The following is a 22,668-nucleotide window of genomic DNA, read 5'->3' as shown; positions in this document are numbered from 1 at the left end:
CTGGACAAGCCACCAGTCCATCACAGGGCCGACACACACACATTCACACCTAGGGACAATTTAGTACGGCCGATTCACCTGACCTACATGTCTTTGGACTGTGGGAGGAAACCGGACCACCTGGAGGAAACCCACGCAGACATGGGGAGAACATGCAAACTCCACACAGAGGATGACCCGGGACGGCCCCCAAGGTTGGACTGCCCCGGGGCTCGAATCCAGGACTCTCTTGCTGTGAGGCGACTGCGCTAACCACTGCGCCACCATGCTGCCAAATGTCTGAATATAATGATGTCAATATAGTCTACATGACGGCACCGTACGCCCAAAGGAAACCAAATGGATAGCTACTAGTTCCTCAGTCTGGGACTCAAATACAGTGAATTGCAAAAGACTTCCAAGGTTACAATAAATCAGTTAAAGTCTCAGACAGAGTGAGTACTCCGTGAGACAAACGTAATCCCTTCATGCATACCTGCACTGCTTTGTGTTGTGTTCTCCTAACACCTGCAAAGAGTTCATTTGTCCAATTATTGTGTGCAACAGATTGTCTTTTTGTTCTATTCACTTACTATTCAGGGCACTTACAGAAAGGGCAACATGAATTTAAACAAACAAACAAAGTGCATTTTTGCAAGATGGCATGCCTGTGGGGAGCTTTGGAGAGCCGTGAGTGGGTTAGTGCACAGGAAAAACCTTTTTTGTGCCTGCCAAATTACTGTGCTGAGTTTTGTGCCTAATATGTAATGTTAAGGTGCTGTTTTATTCTTTAGTTAACGTCGATGGTCTAGAACTTACCATGAAGTACTGTACACTAAATTACTTTATTTGACGCTATATACCCGATATTTCCTCGTGCCAGAGTCCTTATTACAATGAACTTTTTTAAGCACAATGCAGCCATCAAGCTTGCAAAGATCAGTAATGGCACAACACAGTATAAACAGTACAACAAACGAAAGAAATTTCATTCAGAACATTCACACACACACACACACACACACATTTCAGCATTCATTTTCCCTCTTAAAGTTGGAGAGCAAATCAATTTGTAATGGCAGGATTGTGGTATACAGATCAGACTAAATAGCCCTTCCTAACACTGTTCCCCCGATGCTGTATTGTGCTGCATGGCAACAGACACAGGCTCCTTTCATGGTGGCCTTGGGACAGCCTATGGCCTCCGCTCTGTGACTATGTTTGTGAGGCTACTTGCTGTTAGTCCATCCATTCCAGTATCACTAACAACAAATCTTCTGTTCTCACCCACCGCACAGCTGTTCACACACACTCGCATGTTTGGTGTGGGTCAGTGTGCACTGTGCATGCCTATGTATGTCTGAGGTTGTGTGTCTGCGATTGTTTGCCCCTGAGGCGAGTGTGTGTGTGTGTGTGTTTGTGTGTGTGCGTGCGTGCACTTGTGCATGTGAAGCACGTATCCATATGCACTCACACTCATTCAACTTTTACCATTTACAAAATCTTTGCGCCGACACACCCCTCTTTAATTATTTTGTGATAGCTGTTTGTTTGGATAGTTTGGTCCTTTTTGCGTGGCTGCTGAAGCTGGACACGCTCCGTCAGGTTGACATTAGACACGTCGGTTTGTGAAAGATGATGTATATTTTTCCCTTTTAGTGGCCTGACTTTATGGACCACATGCTGGTCGGCACAGTGGATCCACATACTGGTATAAGGAATCAGCATATTTGTGTCCTCTCGGCGCTGGCTGACATGAGGGTTGGTAGAAATGGGGCTTTCTCACCGTAGGGGTGTTGTAACCGTGCCTGGCCACTGCTGTTTCTGTCAGTCATGACGGGGTCGCATACCATCATCCTGCCCCAGAGGGGGAAAAAATAGTCAAAGCTCCAGGCACCACCATGTGTAAAATGGAAGTTGTCCCACCTCCTGGCGGCTAACTCATCTAAACAGCATTGTGGGCAAGGTGGGTTTTGCCAAATGGCATACATTATTCATTGGGTGAAAAGAAGTATCTTAGGTTGTGTTATTACAGACGTGATGACTTTGTCTCTCTTTCCGCCTCTTTCTCTCTCTCTCTCTTTTTTTCCCCCTCTTTAGTGTCACTGGCCTCGACGGCGTACCGTGCAAACCCACAGGGAGCCACGCCAATTGTAAACCAACCCCCCCCCCACCTCCACATACACACGCACACAATTCACTGCCACCTCCGTTGGCATACTTCAAAAAACGCAAAAAGAAAAAAAGCAAATTATTTTGTTCAGCAGTGACAAAGAAAATGTGTAGTGCTCAGTTATAGATTAAAAGTGAAGGACGCGCTGTGAAAGAAAGGGAGCCCAAGACAAAAGAGAGTGAGGGACGAGGGGGTTTAAGAAAAGGGCCAGCGACTGAGTTGACAATTAAGTTATAATATCATGTCCTTTATGAATAATTAATTTGATGGCACCCGGGCACTTCAGAAGGTAGATTAAATTAGTTCTGCCATGTCTGAGAAGTTAGATATGCTTCATTAGCTGGAGGGTGGTGGCAGGCATGTTGGGTGTGCATTCGGAGCTGTTTTTATTTAATGCCTGAGAGCGAGAGAGATGTCGTCATCGGTGATCCGTGGTGCTGTATCGCCCCCATGTCAGGTCATGCAGAAATTCAGCATGCAGCCTGAACAGGTGTGTTGTGTCATCCTTGTCTGACTGTCAGCTGAATCTGAAGATTGTTCTGTCAATCATCCTTTGGTCTCGATCACATTTGTGTTTATTTATTTATTTTGGGTTTTCCCCCTTTTTCTCCCCGATCCCCAATTGTATCCAGCCAATTACCCCACTCTTCTGAGCCATCCCGGTCGCTGCTCCACCCCCTCTGCTCATCCAGGGCGGGCTGCAGACTGCCGCTTCGTTTCACCTGACGGTGAGGAGTTTCTCCAGGGGGACATAACGCGGGGGAGGATCACGCTATCCCACCCAGTCCCCGCCCCCCCAAACAGGTGCCCTGACTTACCAGAGGAGGCGCTACCCACATCCGACTTCCCACCCGTGGACACGGCCAATTGTGTCTGTAGGGACGCCCGACCAAGCCGGAGGTAACATGATGATTCGACCCGGCGATCCCCATGTTGGTAGGCAACAGAATAGACCGCTATGCTACCCGGATGCTCCAGCTTAAGTGTTTTTAAAGCCCCTCAGATATGAAGCGATGACACCAAGTTTTCTTTTTGCCTATTCAATTGAGTACAAAAATGGATTTTCAAGCTTCCACTTTACCTCAACAAATATTTCTATGCTTCAAATGTGTTTTGTCAAAATATCCAATGCACTGTGATAGGTTGGTAATTTCTTCTTTTCAACCACAGGGGCATTAGTTGTCCCGGGACTATCTATCATCAGTGATCATTGATGACATTGCTATTGTATGTCACAGGAGTATTATCAATAGAGACTTACATTTGACAGACAAATGCTTTTCAAGTCACATTTTCGTCAATGGAAGAAATATCCAGATAGTCGGGCGTACTCTTATTTGTTCGCTATTATGTGGGATGAGGCCTTCCAGTGATGGGACTCAAGGACTAAGTTCCATTAAAAGTATTTGTTGGCAACAGATATTTGTATGCTGAACAATGCAAAATGAGTTCACACAAACATTATTTAGTGCACTGTACCCATGGGCTTGGCTGTGCCCTCACAGGCAACACCACTGTGTGTTTTCACGCAGGCAACTTAACAATAATCAGCCTTCATCTCTATGTCCCGGGTTATTGTTAAATGAGGCGCATGATGTGTCTCTCTTTTGTTAGTCCCCTGTATGCCTCACGTCCCAGCTATAATAGCAGTATTATTTTACTTTCTCCCAAGCAGAGAAGTGTGTTGGTATTACCCCAAACTACAACACAAACTCCTGTTGTGTCAAGCCCCGAGTGGACACAATGACACAGTGTTAACTGATAATCACAAGCTGCACTTCTGCTCGATGAGATGAGATTCTTAGAGCACCTTAAACGTTGCAAAAGGGAATTTGAAATGCCCTGTGGGTGTGCGAAGGCAAAGAGGTCAGCTGAAATTACTCGTTGGGAAGATTATAAACAAATCTCTACGATATGAGACTAATGACACACCGGTTACGTAATATGCTGTTTCATGTGCACTCTACCAGTTTGCATGATGGTTCCTCAGCAAAAACAAAACTAAATAGAAGAGTGCAGATCTCCGCCAGGCGTGTCTCCCCTTTTCCAGCACTCCGACTTAGTGACAAACCAGCCAAGGAGTTAGCACTCATTTGGGGTATCAAATAGGTTTTGAATCACCACAACCACAAGAGGTCCTTGATCATGGAGTTGTAACTGTGCACAGAAATCATTAGGCTAACAGGCCCCGTAGTATGTGAGATTATCAGCGGACAGATACACACACGCACACAGATGGACAGAAAAACCAGTGTTTCCAGACTTTTGTGCGGCACCCAATGGATTGAATGGGAAATATGGAAGGGGGGAAAAAAGTTTTTAATACGCAGCACTCAAGCTAAAAATATCTGCCTAATAAAAACATTTTTCCTGTTGTTCTGTGGATGTGCAGCCTCCTAGGCGGACCGTCACATGACCGTAACCAAGTCTAATAAGAACTCGCACTTCCCAAAAAGAAAAGGTTTGCTATGCAACCACTTTTGTCTAATCTGAACGTTGTCTTTATTTTCATAAAACGATAAAACTGGATAAACTGTTTATGCTCACGCATGCGCGGCTCACATCCACGGCTGACTCAGATCGGGCAGCGACAAAAATATGCAACACTTCCTGTGTTGACTGCAACCAAGAGGAAGTTGTCCCTTTATAACTTTCGCATTTTTTGGATTATCAAATTTTTTTTAATAACTTGCGATTATCTCGCTGCCCAATCAGAGTCAGCCGTAGATGTGAGTTGCACACGCGCGAGCGTAAACGGTTTACCCTGCTTTATTATGGTATGAAAATAAAGACAGAGTTTATATTATTAGTTCATCCAGTGTTCCTCCAGTTCTGCTGTGCTGAGCTCAGCGGCGAATGATTTGCTGACTTGTGAAATATGATCGACTTTTCGTTCACTTTCAAGACTCATACCCGAATACACAATGTTTTGACACTGTCGCTGCCCAATCTGAGTCAACCGTACGCATTCGTGCACATGCACGACTCACATCTCAGGTGGACTCAGATTGGGCAGCGCCAGCGAGCAGCGTTGGTTCAGCGAGCTGGAGCGGGAATGAAGAGAGGGAGTGGCGGTAGCGAGAACAAATATTTTTCAAAGGTTTTGAATCACCGCAGCCACAAGAGACTCTTGATCATGCAGTCATAACTGCACAAAAAAATATCAGGCTGATAGGTCCAGTAGTATGCGAGGTTAGCGCACACACACACAAACACACACACACGAACACACACACACACACACACAAACACACATATCGCCTCCAATTATTACCGCCTGGAGGGGAATTATTACCAAGGGAGCTTTGAAGAGGCAGATGTTTACAGTTAAATTAAACTATGAAATAAATATAATTAAAATAAATCCAACTTTTTTTTGTTGGTTCAAGGTTGAACTTCATCATTACGTTGCGTAACTGCACATTGTCTCCAAGACATTTAATTACCCAGTATTCATAGCACTGTGTGTTAAGAGAGATGTGAACACACTGATATGCTAAGTGTTTTGTATCTTGTCTCTTGACTCTGCGAGCATCAGTACACTATCAGCTCAATTTATTTTGATATTATCTGTCACAACATTTCCAATTCCACTTCCCTCTGGCAGTCAGTCGCTCTTTCGTTTTGGAAAATCTTCTCTCATTTGCATTAATCAATGCTGTGAATCTTAAAGGAAACATTATCCCAAATACCAGCTCGGCTTGGTTTGAAATCACATTTCATTGAGAGGAATTGGGAAAAGTACTTGATCTGATTCTTCTTTTGCTTTCGTGTTGTTTGCTTTGTTTTACAATGCGCACTGCGAGGTGCTGTAATGTGACCACCAAAACAAACCCAAAATGAAGTGATTTATTACTTCCAGGTCCTGACTCACTATGGTCATTTTCTTCTTCTTTTTTTGGGGGTGGGGCGGTTTCACCCCCTTTTTCTCCCCAATTGTATCCGGCCAATTACCCCTCTTCTGAGCCATCCCGATCTCTGCTCCACCCCCTCTGCCGATCCAGGGAGGGCTGCACACTACCACATGCCTCCTCCGATACATGTGGAGTCGACAGCCACTTCTTTTCACCTGACAGTGAGGAGTTTCCCCAGAGGGACGTAGCACGTGGGAGGATCATGCTATTCCCCCCAGTTCCCCCTCCCCCCCACACAGGCGCCCCGACCAACCAGAGGCGATGCTAGTGCAGCGACACATACTCACATCTGGTTTCCCGCCGGCAGACACGGCCAATTGTGTCTGTAGGGACGCCTGACCAAGCGGGAGGTAATACGGGGATTCGAACTGGCAATCCCATGTCGGCAGGCAGCGGAATAGACTGCCATGCCACCCAGACACCCTTCCTTTTTTTTTTCTTCTGTGTTTTGGGAGCCCTGGCTCAGCTCATGAGTATTAATGATTTCATGGATTGAGGAAAATAATCTTTAAGTGTTTCCAACTGTCAGATCCCGTCAGCGCAATCTATCCTTAATGGCCCATGCCTTCCATTCAGCCTAATGATTAGTGTCTCGCTTTGATGCCCTCCTTTTCCTCCATCGTTAAATTGCCGCAGACAGTCCTGTGTCCCTGCAGATTGTTTGTTTTTCGACCACACGTTTTACATATCATTGAGGTGATGAGAATTCATTTACTGCACTGTTAACGGGGGGGGGGGGGGTAAGGGAGGAAGCGGGCCCACATGGTTGCCCGGTTTCAACTGAAACGGGATCGGCAGTCTGCCGCTTCGACGTTGAGCGAGCCGCCGAACTTCGAGAACCTGCAAAGCAATGGACCCTGTGAAGCCAAGCATTTCCACAAAGTGGGAAGAATTATTTTCATGTCCCAAGCCACTCCACAGAGAACAGCTGGGATGGTGTGGCGTCCTCATATCTGTTAAAACAAAAGTGGTGATCAAGCACTGATCAAGACAGTCTAGAGGCTCACGCGTCTGTAGTTCACTCTGCATTTTGCTTCAGTTTTAACCGAAACTCAGAGATGACGGGGGTTTGGTGGGGGTTGGCAACAAAGCACAATTAACGAGTTATTTTGCTCATTTCAAGACAAAACTCAAATAATCAGTAGGTGTTGAAAAGCACCAAATGCTCCCAGTGCTCTGATGAAGAGAGACAGAGGAAGGATCCCAACAGGCCCTGTCAAAACTTGCAAATGAAGGTGACGGCACGTCCAATTTTAACAAACATAATTAAGGTGTTCCAATTTGGGACATGCTAATAAAGTAGATCGCAGGCCTCCCCCAGGTCTTCACTAATCATAACGAGGGGCTTAAAAGCTTAGTGTGTATGTGTGTGTGTATGTGTGTGTGTGTGTGTGTTGTGTGTGTGTGTGTTTTCTCTCTCCCTCGTCTCCCATTTTATTGAATAATGAACTGTTATGGAGTGTTAGATCTCCCTTCGCAGTATTTTGCTGAGGTTGAGGAGATAGGCAGGGAAGAGCCGCCCGAGGTGTGGTGTTGTACGGATAATTAAAAGGCAAGAAATTTGCGTTTGGCTCTTTGATCTGCCTGTCAACTTTTTGATTAGAGACGTAAAAGCTTTTAATCAAGAGTAATGTGAATGATTAACGCTGCTAAACTGTTGGAAGAAAAAAAAACCAGAGGAACGTCAAGTTTAACCCACTCTTTCTCCCAGCCTCCCTCCCCGCTCCGTGGTTCTCGCCCTGCTTCCGTTTCCGACAAACTTTCCCTATTTGGCGAATTCCGCCTGAGGTTGTTGAATCAGATGTTGTGCATGATTAGGGCCAACTGACATGTTTCCTCTGAGGTGTCTGGGCAACATTGGTGGAGTTTTGCCCCTCCTCAACATGTTCATCTCACTTTTCAGCAGCCTGTTACCCTGTTTTGATACCATTCCCTTTATCCCATGTCTGATTTTTTTTTGTGGATTTTTTCCCCTTTTTCTCCCCAATTGCATCCGGCCAATTACCCCGCTCTGCAGAGTACCACGTGCCTCTTCCGATACGTGTGGAGTCGCCAGCCGCTTCTTTTCACCTGACAGTGCGGAGTTTGAGGAGTTTCGCCAGGGGAACGTGGCGCATGGGAGGATCATGCTATTCCCTCCAGTTCCCCCTCCTCCCTGAAAAGGTGCCCCAACTGACCAGAGGAGGCGCTGGTGCAGCGACCAGGACACATACCCATATCCGGCTTCCCACCCACAGACACGGCCAATTGTGTCTGTAAGGACGCCCTACCAAGACGGAGGTAGGACGGGGATTCGAACCAGCAGTCCACATGTTGGTAGGCAATGGAATAGACCACCACACTACCCGGATGCCCACCGTGTCTGTTTTTTTTTATCTCTATGCATACCATTAGCCGTCAGTTGATGTCAGCAGGATTCGTACACTGTGATACCGTCATTTATCTTTACAAGTTCATCATGACTTTAAGTTGCAGACTAATGCAACTTTCACAACGGTCACCATGTCAGATTAGGTCATCATAGTGCCATAAAGTCTTGCTGTGTCTTGGCCGAGAGACTGGTAACACTTCCAAGTAAGACCCTGACCAGTCATTATGTGCTGCCTTTCACGATCTTGTGCGAGTTCATAGGTCGTCGGGGAGGAGATGCTGATGCTGGCGGTCTGGTGTCCCGAAACGAAAAGGAAAAGAAAGAAAAAAACATTGTGGACACTCGTTTTGGCTAGTGTTGCTGGGGAATGATAGCCTAGCATAGCTCAACCAGCTACCCACTGGGTCGCTGAAGTGCCCCCGTTATTTCTCGCCAACATTTAGCTAACATTTATCTTTTTTGACTCTGGCATGCTGCTCCCTCGAGGAAGCGTCCAAAAGGCAGGGGTATTTCTGCCACTGCTCGGCGAGCCTTTCCCCGTTTCGTCCTTCCACCTGACAGCAGCGACAGCAGCATGGCTTTCTCTTTGCCATGTTTACCTATACAGCAGAGAGCACTCTGCCGTCCTATTGGTCAACGTCAGGACATCATAGGAGACGTTAGACGAGGCGGGAAAATACAAAAATTGCGGACATGCCAGACTTTTCGTCGGGGTGTTGTGGGGCGTCCCACACGCCACATCGCTGTTCTTCGATTATGTCACGCCATACGAGGTAAAGATGCCCATTAGTTGTTTCCGATGTTCATAATCAGACCCAACACTGGAAATCTGTCGGCGATGACCAAATTGTGTCCAAATCGGGCTGAAATCGTGTAGTCGTGATTCTAGCATAAATCACTCCGGCTTTTTCTGATCCTGTCATTCTGATTACGGACAGTGGTTTATACAAGTTTGATGTATGAGTGCTTTTTTTTTGGAAATGTGGCCTTTACAATTGGGACACAAATGTCAGCTCCCTATGAATAATACATAACATATTTAGCTCATTCAGATATGACTTCTAATTCTACACTTCATACATTTTTTACGCTTTTGACCAAGTTTAATGAACACATTAAAATAATTTCCCTTGCAGTGGAAATGGAATTAATCAGTCAGGTCTGTCTTAGCCTCACAATTGACCAGTGTGGGTACACTTAGAATAGAAGTCTAGGCTGACCAGCCGACTGTGGAAATTCCCTGTTTTATTTTATTATTATTATTTCTTTTCTTTTTTCTTTTTTTAATGGGAGACCCTGGAAAGCAACATTCCTGCCTACACATTGTTGCGTGTGGGGCAATCACAGCAAGCACCCCAAGTCCATTAGTTTTCATTTGGATGGTTCAGTAAGACCGGTTGATTAAGTCCAGGCAATTTGCTGACAGGAGCTCTCTCGCTCCCCGCTTACCCCTCCTCCACTACCTTACCCCTCCTGCCACCAACAGCGTTGTTGTTCAGGTTAATTTAATCTGGATTGTTAAAAAATTGTACCAAGTTAGCTTTGTGGGGGGTTTTTTTGTTTTTTTTTGTTTTTTTTGTTTTTTTGGTTCGTTGGAGTTGGTGGTCCGTATTTAAGAATACCATTAGATATCTAAGCATATCAATAGTTACAGTAGAAAACCACAACAGTATGCTTTCCATTAACCACACTACAAAGTTAAGGTTGTTGTCCAATAGCTATTCCCACCAGGCACACGTCTGTGTGTGTGTGTGTGTGTGTGTGTGTGTGTGTCTGTCTGTCTGTCTGTCCGTGGCTAATCTCACAAACTGCTAGGCCTATGAGCCTAAAAATTTTTGTGCACAGTTATGACTGTATGATGAAGAACCTCTCATGCCGTCAGTGATTCAGAATCTTCGAAAAACATATGTTCTCACTAGCGCCGCTCCCTCTCTTGATTCACTCTCTAGCTCACTCGACCAACACTGCTCGCCGCCGCGGCCCAATCTAAGTAAACTGTGTGCATGTGTGACACATCTACGGTTGATTGGGCAGCAACAGTGTCAAAACATGGGTGTCCGGGTAATGTAGCGGTCTATTCCGTCGCTACCAACATGGGGATCGCCAGTTCGAATCCCCGTGTTACCTCTGGCTTGGATGGGTGTCCCTACAGACACAATTGGCCGTGTCTGCGGGTGGGAGCCAGATGTGGGTATGTGTCCTGGTTGCCGCACTAGTGCTTCCTCCGGTTGGTCAGGGCACCTGTTTGGGGGGGTGGGGGACTGGGGGGGAATAGCGTGATCCTCCCACGTGCTACGTCCCCCTGGTGAAACTCCTCACTGTCAGGTGAAAAGAAGTGGCTGGCGACTCCACATGTATCGGAGGAGGCATGTGGTAGTCTGCAGCCGTCCCTGTGTCAGCAGAGGGGGTGGAGCAGTGACCAGGATGGCTCAGAGGAGTGGGGTAATTGGACAGGTACAATTTGGGAGGGGGGAATCCCCCCCCCCAAAAAAACAGGGTCAAAACATATATTTGCGTATCAGCCTTGAAATTAAATGAGAAGTTGATCATATTTTGCAAGCCAGCAAATCATTCTCTGCTGATCTTAGCACAGGACAACTGGAGGAACACTGGATGAACCAAAACCAATAACCTCTGCCTTATTTTCCCAGGGTTAAGGTCAGGCCAAAATGGTCACATAGCAAACCTTTGCTTTTTGGAAAGTGTATGCTCATATTAGACTTGGTCGCATTCGTGTGATGGTCCATCTAGGAGGATGCACATCCACAGACTGACAGGCAAAACGTTTTTAATAGGTAAATGTTTTTAGCTTGAGCACTCCATATTAAAAACTTTTTTCCATATTTCCCATTCAGTCGACTTGGGTGCTATGCAAAAATTCTTATAATAGCAGGAAAGACCCTTGTTTTTCTGTCTGTGTGTGCGTCTATCTGTCCACTGTTGATCTTGCATACTACTGGGCCTGTCAGCCTAATAACTTCTGTGTGCAGTTATGACTGTACGTTCAAGGACCTCTCATTAATGCAGTGATTCAAAACCTTTGAAAACCCTGTTTCAAACCACAATTGAGTGCTAACTCCTCTGCTGGTTTTTCACCTAAGCCCAAGCACCGGAGAAGGCGAGATACACCTGGCAGGGATCTGCACTCTACTGAGTACACTCTCCTAGTAGGTTATGAGATTCTTCTGAATGAAGGGCTTCCAGTATCTTCAGCCGTGCCTACGGGGACATGTATATATGCGTAAATTTATATATGTAAAACAAGCCTCTTGTTTCCAAACCTCATCTATTCTCATTCTAGGCAAGCGAGAGGGACATCGCTGTTTAAAAAAAAAAAGGGGGGGGGAAAGAGAGTTTGAGCTTTGAGGCTTAGGTGAAGGGAAAAGAGGCGGGGGAGTAGAAATAGAGGGGGAAAGCGGCTCTCAATTCTCCCCGCCCCGGTTCTGCTTTAAACAAATGTTTCTATTACCAGCTGGTCCTCTACAGGCCCGGTCATTTATACCCATTAAACTTGCGTCTTATCACCCATAAGACTCTCTTACATCTCTCCATCCACCAATTGTCCATAATCAGCCATTTAATACAGCGGCGGAAATTTCTTTTGCGCCCTGTCTCGTTGTGACGGACAGGCAAACGAGCTGGGAGGAGGTGGGGGCGGGGAGGAGAGAGGAACATTTTCCTGCAGAATGATGAATAGGCCAAGTTGAGTGGCTGACTAACGGAGATCTGTCTTAATCAGAAGTGATTTGTCAGAACAGGAGCTCTGCGGGGTCAGGGCGCAGCCAATGAATAAAACAGAGACTGGCGAAGTGAAGAAAGGCCCCAGAAATCCACCCTGACTGCCCACCGCCGCTCATACACATGCAAGGGGAAGGGCCTTTCGGATGGGCTAAGCCAGGACAGACTGTGGTTGTCCCCTGCAGTGCCTGCTCAGAATATGCTCCCACCCCCCTTTTAAGTTCTTACAGCCTTGCAAGAAAGAGCCAGAGCTCTGCTTACTCTGAAAGTTTAACTCCCCGCCACTGCTTTACAGAGGAGATCCTTGGCTTGGCCAGCAATGCACTGTGATAGCTGAGCTCAGTACACCCAGAATGCTGGATTATTTATTTATTATGCGGGAAACACTCTTTATTCAGGGGCAACGAACACCATGTGGAACACCAGGAATCACATTCAGTTCTTATCATAAACACTTCATCATTTGGGGCATACCCTTCCACAGTACAGCCATACTGCAGAGTAGAGGACTGCATTGGGATTGGGATCCTGCGAGTCCTGTGGGATCCAACACAAACCTCGCAGGAGCGGGCAGTTGTAACTGTGCTGCGGGTGGGAGCGGGTGGTCAAAAAATAAACTGTGGGTCCCGGGATTTAGGCCCTGTGATGGTCTGGCAGCCTGTCCAGGGTGTCTCCCCACCTGCTGCCCAGTAACTGCTGGGATAGGCCCCAGCATCCTGCAACTCGAATTCGGATAAGCAGCTTGGATATTGGATGGATGGATGGATGGATAACCAGAAGGATAGAGTCCACAAATGAAGCTGAAAAGAAGATCGAAGCAGGTCGTTGCAATACTACAGAGCCCGGGAGGGGACATCAACGAAATTTTTTAACTTGCACGCACACTTTAGTAAAGTGCACGCCCCCACTGCGGGCAAAGCACGTAATTTTGCTTATGTTATAACCGACAGGTATGCATCTCTTCATTAATGCTATGCAGTAAAATAATGTGTTTTCCCTGCAGGACAGGAGAGGACACAAAATCAGTGGAGGACCTCTATTGTGTGGCCATGAATGGTCAGAATGTTTGCGGATGTGGGCGGGAGTGGACACACATTGCAGAAGCGGATGATAATGGTCAGAAATCCAGCCGAAGCAGGATTAGGAAAACAGTCCCGCACAGATCTCCTCTACAGAGTAACATGTCCTGATTAACATGCAAGAGGGGGTGCATCATTTGTTCGGTATAAGCTGTCATAACACTGCTGATCCCCCCAGATGCTATAACCCACCCCCATGTGACCCAGCAGTTGGCACCTCTTTATTTTGAGCAATAACTCAGTGGCAAATGCGCTAGCCTCGTGGCCTGTGGGCTCAGCATTACAAATCCCATCCCGGTGTGGGAAGGACTTTGATGGAGGTGATGAAAGTCTGTCACCAGGCAGGTGTAGACTTGAGAAGTCTTGAAAAAATAAGTGCTTCTCGGGAAGTGTACAAAGACAGGTAACTTTGCTCACCTGGGAGTCCCAGACATAGAAGTTGACTCTAGCACTATGTGTGCGAGTCTATGTTTGTGCGCATGAGAGAGAGACAGAGAGAGAGAGAGAGAGAGAGAGAGAGAGAGAGAGAGAGAGAGAGAGAGAGAGAGCAAGATGCATATATGGTTTACCTACTTGTGCCTTGCCTTCCCTCAATCCCCCCAATGGGCTGCCATCACTGGATTTGTTGGTTGGAGTCTGTGGAGTGTGTACGCCTAATTGTGTGTGTGGTAACCTTCAAAAAGTGGTCCCAGCCGCTTAATGAAAAGGAGCTGCGCCAAGCCTCAGAGCCCGCCGATGTCAGGTCTTGTACCCTTTGAGCTCAGGGAGTAAGGTAAGAAAAAAAAACCACAGAAAGGAAGAGAATGCAACAATGGAAGCAAGACCGATGCCCCAGTCATCCCACGACAGGGCTGCTCGGAAACAGCTCCTGTAAAATTGATGATGTGTCCAATTATATGTGTCCGCAGACGAGAGAAAGTTGAGAGCTGGGGAGGACAGGGCACCTCTGGAATTGTGTGGTCAGCTTTGCTCCGCAGCCCGGGTCCAGGCTGAGCTGACACGGGCAGGCATTTACATTTTTACACAAAAACAGTAAACACATTGAAAATCTTCTTCAGTGCGACTGCGAATCAAACACTGAAGTAACAGCATCTGTAACAAAAGCAGTACGAAGCACCCCAAAAAAAGGGAGACTTGTCTAGAACAAACAGGCTAATTTCATTTATCCGACGAACCGCTTACTTTACTGTATGTCTTCCCCCTCTCATCGCGTAGATCAAAATACGATCAAACTTGATTTTGCTGTGTGACTTTTACATACTTGACGTTACAGGAAGCAATTCCTCACTCAGGCATAATAGCTCCTCTCAACTTAATTCATGCCCGCAACTTTGCTACACTAATTCTCATCTACAGTTACATTAGGAGAATCAGTTAAATTAAGGCTCTCTAGTGCTGGTGTGAGTATAATGGGATGGAGTAATGGGCTTGTTAAATGGACCTTTGGGGATGTGGATCTTTAGCAGGCGAGTCAGAGCAAGGCCTCTCACCCAGGGTCATTTAAATTGTTAATAACTGCTTAATCGGAAGGAGAATATTTCACACACTAATGAGCAACAAGTCAGGAGCGTTAACAAGAAATTATCTCTCCACTCCTCCCATATTTTGGTTAGCTGAACATTTTCCTTGGGCATTTACCCAGTTTTGTGCAGCTAGCTATATTACGAACTTCAGCAACACCCAGTATGTTGACATTACAAAAACCACCAGCTGGTACAAACTCAGTATGATCGTAATGAAACTGAATAATTACTGGCAAATTCAAACCCTAACACAAGTTAGTGTGCCTGCTGCAACAAATGGACTTGAAAATCTTGCAGGTGGTGACCATTTTCTTTCAACTCACTTTGGAAAGAGAGTCTTATATACTATACTGACCATACAGGGATAATAAAATTTCTGTCATATCAAGGGAAGGGGGTTCTTGCAAAGGGAGGCCATCTTTCACCCTTCTCCATGGTAGTTTTGTTTTGTTTAAACTCACAGTTTAGCCTCATCCATCGCTCAACAAGCACTCCCTCCCCAGCTAACCGATGAAGTTTGAAGAGATAACCTATAGACCCCCCCCCTCAAACCGGCACCACCGGAAAACCTCAGTTCCTCTGGGAGGTGTTGCGTTCACTGCTATTAGCTCTGTGAGGCCGAGGTGTCCGAGCGAGGGATGATGGGTGTTTTGGAAAAGTGGGGAGTGAGATTAATGGGAACAATCATTTGTGGTCACACAGCCAAGGGAAGTATTTATCTTTTGAGTGCCTCGGACCTGCTCCGGTGAAACTAGAGTCTCTAATGTCTTTTGCAGTTGACTCCGGGGACTCTTCAGTGGACCACAATGGATATTACAGTTCCGCACAATGGCCCAGCATGTTAATTCATTGGAAGTACACATGCTGAGCAGAAATGCTGTCTCCAGTGTTCTTATGTGATTTCCGTCCAGTGCAGTGAAGGAAACTGTATTCACATTGTGCTGGAGTTTGCTTCATTTGCTGTTTTGTAGAATTGAGTCGTTGACCCTTATACAATTATTTTTTTTCTCTGAAATGTGTTCCTGCTCTATTTTGAAAGAAACTCGCGAAGTCTCTCTCTCTCAGTCAAGGTTGCACAGACTCCAAGCATTTGAGAACAGCAGCTGGGTCTTTTTTAAAGTAATGTACATAGAAAGAGATGTGATTTTAAAACGGAAAATTCTTCTTTGTTTGTTTTCTTCTTTTTTTTACTTTCCTCTTTTTTTACTTTTGTTTTCACGGCTGCCTACATTGGTCAAGGGCAACTGGCAGCGTTTGGTCAGTGTTTGCATCATGTTGGTATGGAGTGTGTATCGTGGTGGAGCTCTCCATTTGGACAGAGCACTTCTGTAATCCTTGCCACTGCATTATTCTTTAGATAGTGCCAGCACTTTACTCACCGCAGCACCAAAGAATGGATGGAAACCTGAGTAAACTGAGGCTCCATTCTTGCTCTGTGAAAAGTAGCTCACAGCGGAGGTTGGTTTTCATTTCCCTTTCCTTTCTACATTGGTGCACCTCTCTGTTATTTAAATGTTGGCCATTTCGGAACCAAGGTTCTCTCTCCAAACAAGCCCTAATACAGTGCTTGTACATTATCCTCTAAAAGTACTAATGCCAGGATACCGTTGGGGGGGGGGTCTTTTTCTCCTACTGCCTCATCTATCTTTTCATGCATTGCGAGCTTTTCCAATAATGCACTCTCCATCAAAAAACCCTCTGCTGGCACAGAGCTTGTCACACCCATTTATTTAAAGAAAGCCTTGTCCCAGACAGAGACGGATAGATGCGCTTAGTTGTCTCTTTAACAGAAGATTTCCGCTACAACTCCCTTTCTGTTTATCCCTTGTTCTTTTTTGACGGGGACGGGGGAGGGCTTGTATTATTATGGTTATTAATACCTGCACTCAGTCTTTTAATCTGCCCTATTTGTCACATGTGACTGTCTGACTGCACTGTTTAATCTGGGTATCCTTCAATCTGTCTCGTCCCTGATTAGAAATTAATGAAGGCAGGAAGAGACACATTTGACACAATTGTAGTGTGTGTTAGTGTGTGGGGTGTGTGGGTGTGGGTGTGTGCGCGCGGGGGTGGGGGAAGGGGGGGTTGAAGGGATGGGATGAATGGGAGACAAACATCGCTCATTCGACAGTGCTGTCCCCCCCCCCTTCCATCCCCTCTCTCCCTCTGTTTCTCTCTGTCTGTCTGTCTGTCTGTCTGTCTGTCTGTCTGTCTGTCTGTCTCTCTCTCTCTCTCTCACTCACTCGTTTAGCTGCCAGATGTAGCCCATTTTCGCGGTGCCCAACCCCCAACCCCAAACCAGCGCTCAGCACGTGGGCCCTTTGGTGTGCGGCACCTGTGTAGTGTAATACAGTCAGCAACTGCGTTGTTTACTCCAGATTTGTTTGGTGCGCTTGAAAGCCTGTCTTTGATCCGCGCAAAGATTTTTCACTCCTTCTTTTTCCTTTTCTTTTTTTTCTTCTCTCTCACCTGATTCATTCTCTGCCTCCCTCACTGTTCAACTCCATTGCTGTTGCAATATGGTGACATTGGTGGGAGCAGAGTCTGTGTGTGTGTGTGGGGGGGTGGTGTGCCATTGTTTTTGGGAGTGTTTTTGTTACTAAATATGTTTTCGTTTTTTTTTTTGTTTTCTTCCCCCCCCCCCCTCATCTCTAACCCAGGGGAACGTGAAAATGACAGTGACCACTGATGAGCTTGTCAGGCGCCATGTTGATGATGTTTTGCAAATACATGTCAGTGTGTTGGCATCCACGGCCGATGAGATGCATATAAAACACACGCACACACACACACAAACCCCTCTTAATGAGTAGTGCATTGGCTAATTGGATGGACTGATTGCACTGGTAGTGTTGACGTTCCTCAAACCATTCCCGAACAATGTGTGCAGTGTGGCAGGGTGCATTGTCCTGCTGAAAGAGGCCGCTGCCATCAGGGAATACCGTTGCCATGGAGGGGTGTACCTGGTCTGCAGTGATGTTTGAGTAGGTGACACGAGTCAAATTGACGTCTGCATGAATGGCCGGACCCAGGATTTCCCAGCAGAACACTGTCCAGAGCATCGCTCTGCCTCCACCGGCTTGTAGTCTTCCCACAGTGCATCCTGGTGCCGTCGCTTCCCCAAGGGTAAACGGTGCACACGTACACGGCCATCCATGTGATCTAAAGAAACTGGGATTCATCGGACCAGGTGAAATTCCACTGCTCCAAGATCCAATTCCGACACTCGCGTGCCCATTGTAGGAGCTTCCGACGGTGGACAGGGGTCATCATGGGTACTCTGGCTGATCTGTGGCTACGCAGCCCCAATACTCAGCAGGGTGCGATGCACTGTGTGTTGTGACATACTCCTCCTGCAACCATCATTAAAATGTTCTGTGACTTGTGCCTCAGTAGACCTTCTGTCAGTTCTGACCAGACGGGATAGCCTTCATTGCCCTTATGTATCGATGAGCCTTGGGCACCCAACATCCTGTGACCAGTTTCTGGTTTGTCCTGCCTCAGACCACTGTCAGTAGGCACCCTCCACTGCTGACTGGGAGCACCCCACAAGTCTTGCCATTTCAGAGATGCTCCGACCCAGTCGCCTGGCCATAACAATTTGGCCCTTTTTTTCTCCCCAGTTGTATCCGGCCAATTACCTCACTCTTACGAGCTGTCCCAGTCGCTCCCCCCGCCAATCCAGGGAGGGCTGCAGACTACCACGTCTCCTCCGATACATGTGGAGTCGCCAGCCACTTCTTTCCACCTGACAGTGAGGAGTCTTGCCAGGAGGACGTAGTGCATGGGAGGATCACACTATTCCCCCAGTTCCCCTTCCCCCCTGAACAGGTGCCCTGACTGACCAGAGGAGGCACTAGTGCAGTGACCAGGACACATACCCACATCCGCTTCCCACCCGCAGACATGGCCAATTGTGTCTGTAGGGACACCCGACCAAGCCATAGGTAACACAGGGATTCGATCCGGCGATCCCCGTGTTGGTAGGTAACGGAACAGACTGCCATGCTACCCAGACGCCCAGTTTGGTCCTTGTCAAAGTTGCTCAGATCTTTACTCCTGTCCATTTCTCCTGCATCCAACACGTGGACTACGAGAACTGATTGTTCGCTTCCCATCTAATCTACCTAGACCTTGACATGTGCCCTTGTCTGGAGATGATCAACATTATATCACCTATGAGTGGTCATAATGTTTTGGATCATCTGTGTATGTATATGAGAGCCATTTATAGCTGGACAAGTGGCATCATCTCATTATTTATTTATTTGTTTGTTTATTTGCTTATTTGCTTATTTGTCTTGTGACTTTAAATTTACATGGTGTCCAGACCGCAATCAACTTATTTCACTGGTTGACAACTTTTGAGTCATTTTGGGCGATGCCCAACTGGTCCCAACATTTTTGCCCGACTGGTTCCAACTTGAGTCTTGTATAGCAGCAAAGTTTCATTGAGGATAACATCAGAAGCAATACAGTTAACTTTACGTTCTCATACAATTTCTCCAACCTATACATGTTTTTCATTTGCCATAGCAAACTAACCGTTGCAACTCAGTGTTGCACACTGTTGTTATCCAAAATCCATAGTACATACAAGAAGTCTTAAAACAGGGTTAGGGTTAGGATTACTGTGATTTGTCGTCATCCATTGATGTACTGGGGGAGGTTGTTTATTTACAGAGGGTTCATCATGTTGGGAGAACAACATCTTGTGTGGAAATGTCATTGGGCGTTGATAGTCAATGACCGCCACAGGTTGACGTTTGTTCAACTTTTCTAACGGTAGTTGGCAGCTGCAAAGTTGGCGAAGTAGTCAGATTAATGGCCTCAACAGAGACAGATTGGTCTTCCCATGACTTTTTGACCGAGGTGACAGCAGTGTGAACTGGAGGTCAGGGATTTTTTTGGTCCTATTTTTAGCCCTGGGCATTTGACCGTCTACATGAGTATGTCTCTCACATATACTGTGTTCATCTTCTGTTGGTTTCACAGAACAAGTGGGTCAAGAGATCCTGGCCAACCTACACAGTGACCGTGAGAAGGTCCAGAGGGCCAGAGAAAGGGTGAGCATGCAGACACACACACACACACACGCACACACACACACACACACACACACACACATATTCTTACATAATTGTGTTTGTGTGAGACCAGATGATAAAGGTCTAACTGCATGACACTGATGACGAGCTAGGCTTTATAGTCGAAAAACACAGTTTGTAGTTGGGGAACACTGACAACATTCATGCCTCCCTCATGAAAGCCTCGTGTGTTTGAGGCTGTGATGTCATCCATGCATGATGTCAGGCCAGCTAGAGAAAACACGTAAATCCATGTAGACATATGCAAACTCTGTAGAGATGCACACGGATAAGACATGCCCATGAAACCGTCGCCTGTTCTGCATTCTGTGAAATGCACAAGACAAATAGGGGGACTGCAGTGGCTAGCTCCGGATCGGGTCTACAGAGAGGTTAAACGTTATCACCGGAATTACTTTGAAAGGGCTTTTCAAATCCAAACAATTAGTCCCACTTCTCAACCAAACTTCTTTTTTTTTTTAATCGGATTTTCAGAATGAGAATCAGAATACTTTATTTATCCCCGGGGATATTGAGTTCTGTTACAGACACTCACGCTCTGATAACTAAAAACTAACAAGGTACAAGATAAGAAAATAGAAACAGAAACAAACAGAAATCAAAGATAAATAAGAAATCGAAATAAGAACAAAATATATATTTTCCCCCCTTTTTCTCCCCAATTGTTTCCAGCCAATTACCCCACTCTTCCGAGTCGTCCCCGTCGCTGCTCCACCCCCTCTGCTGATCTGGGGGTGGTGGGGGGGGTTGCAGACTACCACATGCCTCCTCCGATACATGTGGAGTCGCCAGCCACTTCTTTACACCTGACAGTGAGGAGTTTGGCAGGGGGGATGTAGCCCGTGGGAAGATCACGCTATTCCCCCTAGTTCCCCCTCCCCCCCAAACAGGCACCCCGTCCGACCAGAGGAAAGAGGAGGTGCTAGTGCAGCGATCAGGACACATACCCACAGCCGCCTCCCCCCCTCCACCCCAGACAGGGCCAATTGTGTCTGTAGGGATGCCCGACAAAGCTGGAGGTAACACGGGGATTCGAACCGGCAATCCCTGTGTTGGTAGGCAACGAAATAGACGGCTACACTACCCGGACACCCCTTCTCAACCAATCTTTATGGCAATTTTTCTAATGCATCACTTAGATTAATTTCATGGCAACGTATCCATTCTTCTGTAAGACTTCAGACAAAGACTCCTACCTGTCATCTGAATGGTAGCTAGCTTGGCCAGCTGCCGCCCCGCCTCATTTTCTTTCCCACACCACTGCCCACCACTGCCTGCCCTCCCCCTCTCCTTTCCACTCTTCCTCCCAGATTCCCCTAATCCTGAGCCGTGCCCCTTCTTACATCCAGCCAGTCAGACAGGTAGGCAGCGATAGAGAGAACCAGGCATAGTCAGGGGGCCAAGCCTTGATGCCCCCCTCAATGTGAAATACTTAAAGATCACAACATGGCAGTGGGCCTTGCACAAACGTTTTCAAAGGAAATCAAAGATCTCTTTTCAAAAAGGTTCACGATGTCTGCTGAGAGTCACTGCTCTCCCCCTCTCTCTCTCGCTCTCTCTCTCTCTCTCTCTCTCTCTCTCTCTCTCTCTCTCTCTCTCTCTCTCTCTCTCTCTCTCTCTCTCTCTCTCTCTCTCTCTCTCTCCTTTGCTTTCTCTCTATTTGTCTCCCCTCTCATGAGTCTTCCCTCCTGTACACAGGCCAGCCCCCCCACCCCACCCCGCTCACCCCCAAACACACATATACACACACACACATACATAGACACACCCACAACTGCTGTCTTTAGAGGCGGCTTGTAGGGCGAAAGAGAAGTAAGGAAAAGATCAAGATGCAAAGACACAGTATAGAAGACTTGGTTGCCATCTCTTTTGCATGAAAGAGGTAGACAGTGGAGTTCGGGTGAGAATTTTTTTGAGCATAAATGCCAACACATACATACATGCACACACTCCCTCACTCAGCAGGAGGCGTGGCCTTTTGTTTGGCTTTAACGGTACAAATAAAAGTCAATAGCAGGCCTGAGCTCCAGGTCTACAGAGCACGCTCTTGAAAAGTTTTTCCCCCCTTTTTCTCCCCAGTTGTATTTGTACTCTTTCGAGCTGTCCTGGTCGCTGCTCCACTCCCTCTGCCGATCCGGGGAGGGCTGCAGACTACCACATGCCTCCTCCAATACATGTGGAGTCACCAGCCGCTTCTTTTCACCTGACAGTGAAGAGTTTCGCCAGGGGGACATAGCACGTGGGAGGATCACGCTATTACCCCCAGTCCCCCCCCAAACAGGTGCCTCAACTGACCAGAGGGGGCGCTAGTGCAGCACCCAGGACACATACCCACATCCGGCTTCCCACCCGCAGACACGTCCAGTTGTGTCTGTAGGGACACCCAACCAAGCCGGAGGCAACACGGGGATCGAACCAGCGATCCCAATGTTGATAGACAACAGAGTAGACTGCTATGCTACCAGGACTCCCCTGCACTCTTTAAAAGTTGCTTCACCCCTACCACAAGACCCCCAACTGGATTATAGAATTGGACTCTTACCGTATATGTAGTATTTTATGGGCCCCTAAAAAAGAAATCGGCTGTTCATTCTTGACTTGAAGAGGAATGAAAGTCAGTTTCTCTATGGTCCTTAAAGGGAAACAATCGAGATTTTCAACATTATCTCTCTATACATGTTGTATTATTTGCGGCCATAATACTGAGAAGTCGTCTGTGTGTCTCTGAAACACTGCTGAAATTGTGTACACCAGTGATGTCACTGGTGGACATTCTGCGAACA

At 46.8% G+C, this 22,668-nt stretch overlaps 1 protein-coding gene across 2 annotated transcripts in view; it reads left to right on the top strand.

Annotated features, from left to right (window-relative positions):
- The window catches only part of vti1a (vesicle transport through interaction with t-SNAREs 1A), a 192,073-nt gene that overhangs the window by 111,283 nt on the left and 58,122 nt on the right, over positions 1–22,668 (top strand). For both annotated transcript variants that reach the window (XM_056297238.1, XM_056297239.1), the window contains exon 6: positions 19,773–19,843. In XM_056297238.1, the coding sequence (XP_056153213.1) occupies positions 19,773–19,843 (71 nt within the window). The remainder of the gene's footprint in view (positions 1–19,772; positions 19,844–22,668) is intronic.

Source organism: Lampris incognitus, chromosome 17 (assembly GCF_029633865.1).
Source record: "Lampris incognitus isolate fLamInc1 chromosome 17, fLamInc1.hap2, whole genome shotgun sequence".
NCBI classification, from domain to species: Eukaryota; Metazoa; Chordata; class Actinopteri; order Lampriformes; family Lampridae; genus Lampris; species Lampris incognitus.
Note: the sequence above shows the minus strand (reverse complement) of the source record. Positions and strands in the feature narration are given on the sequence as shown.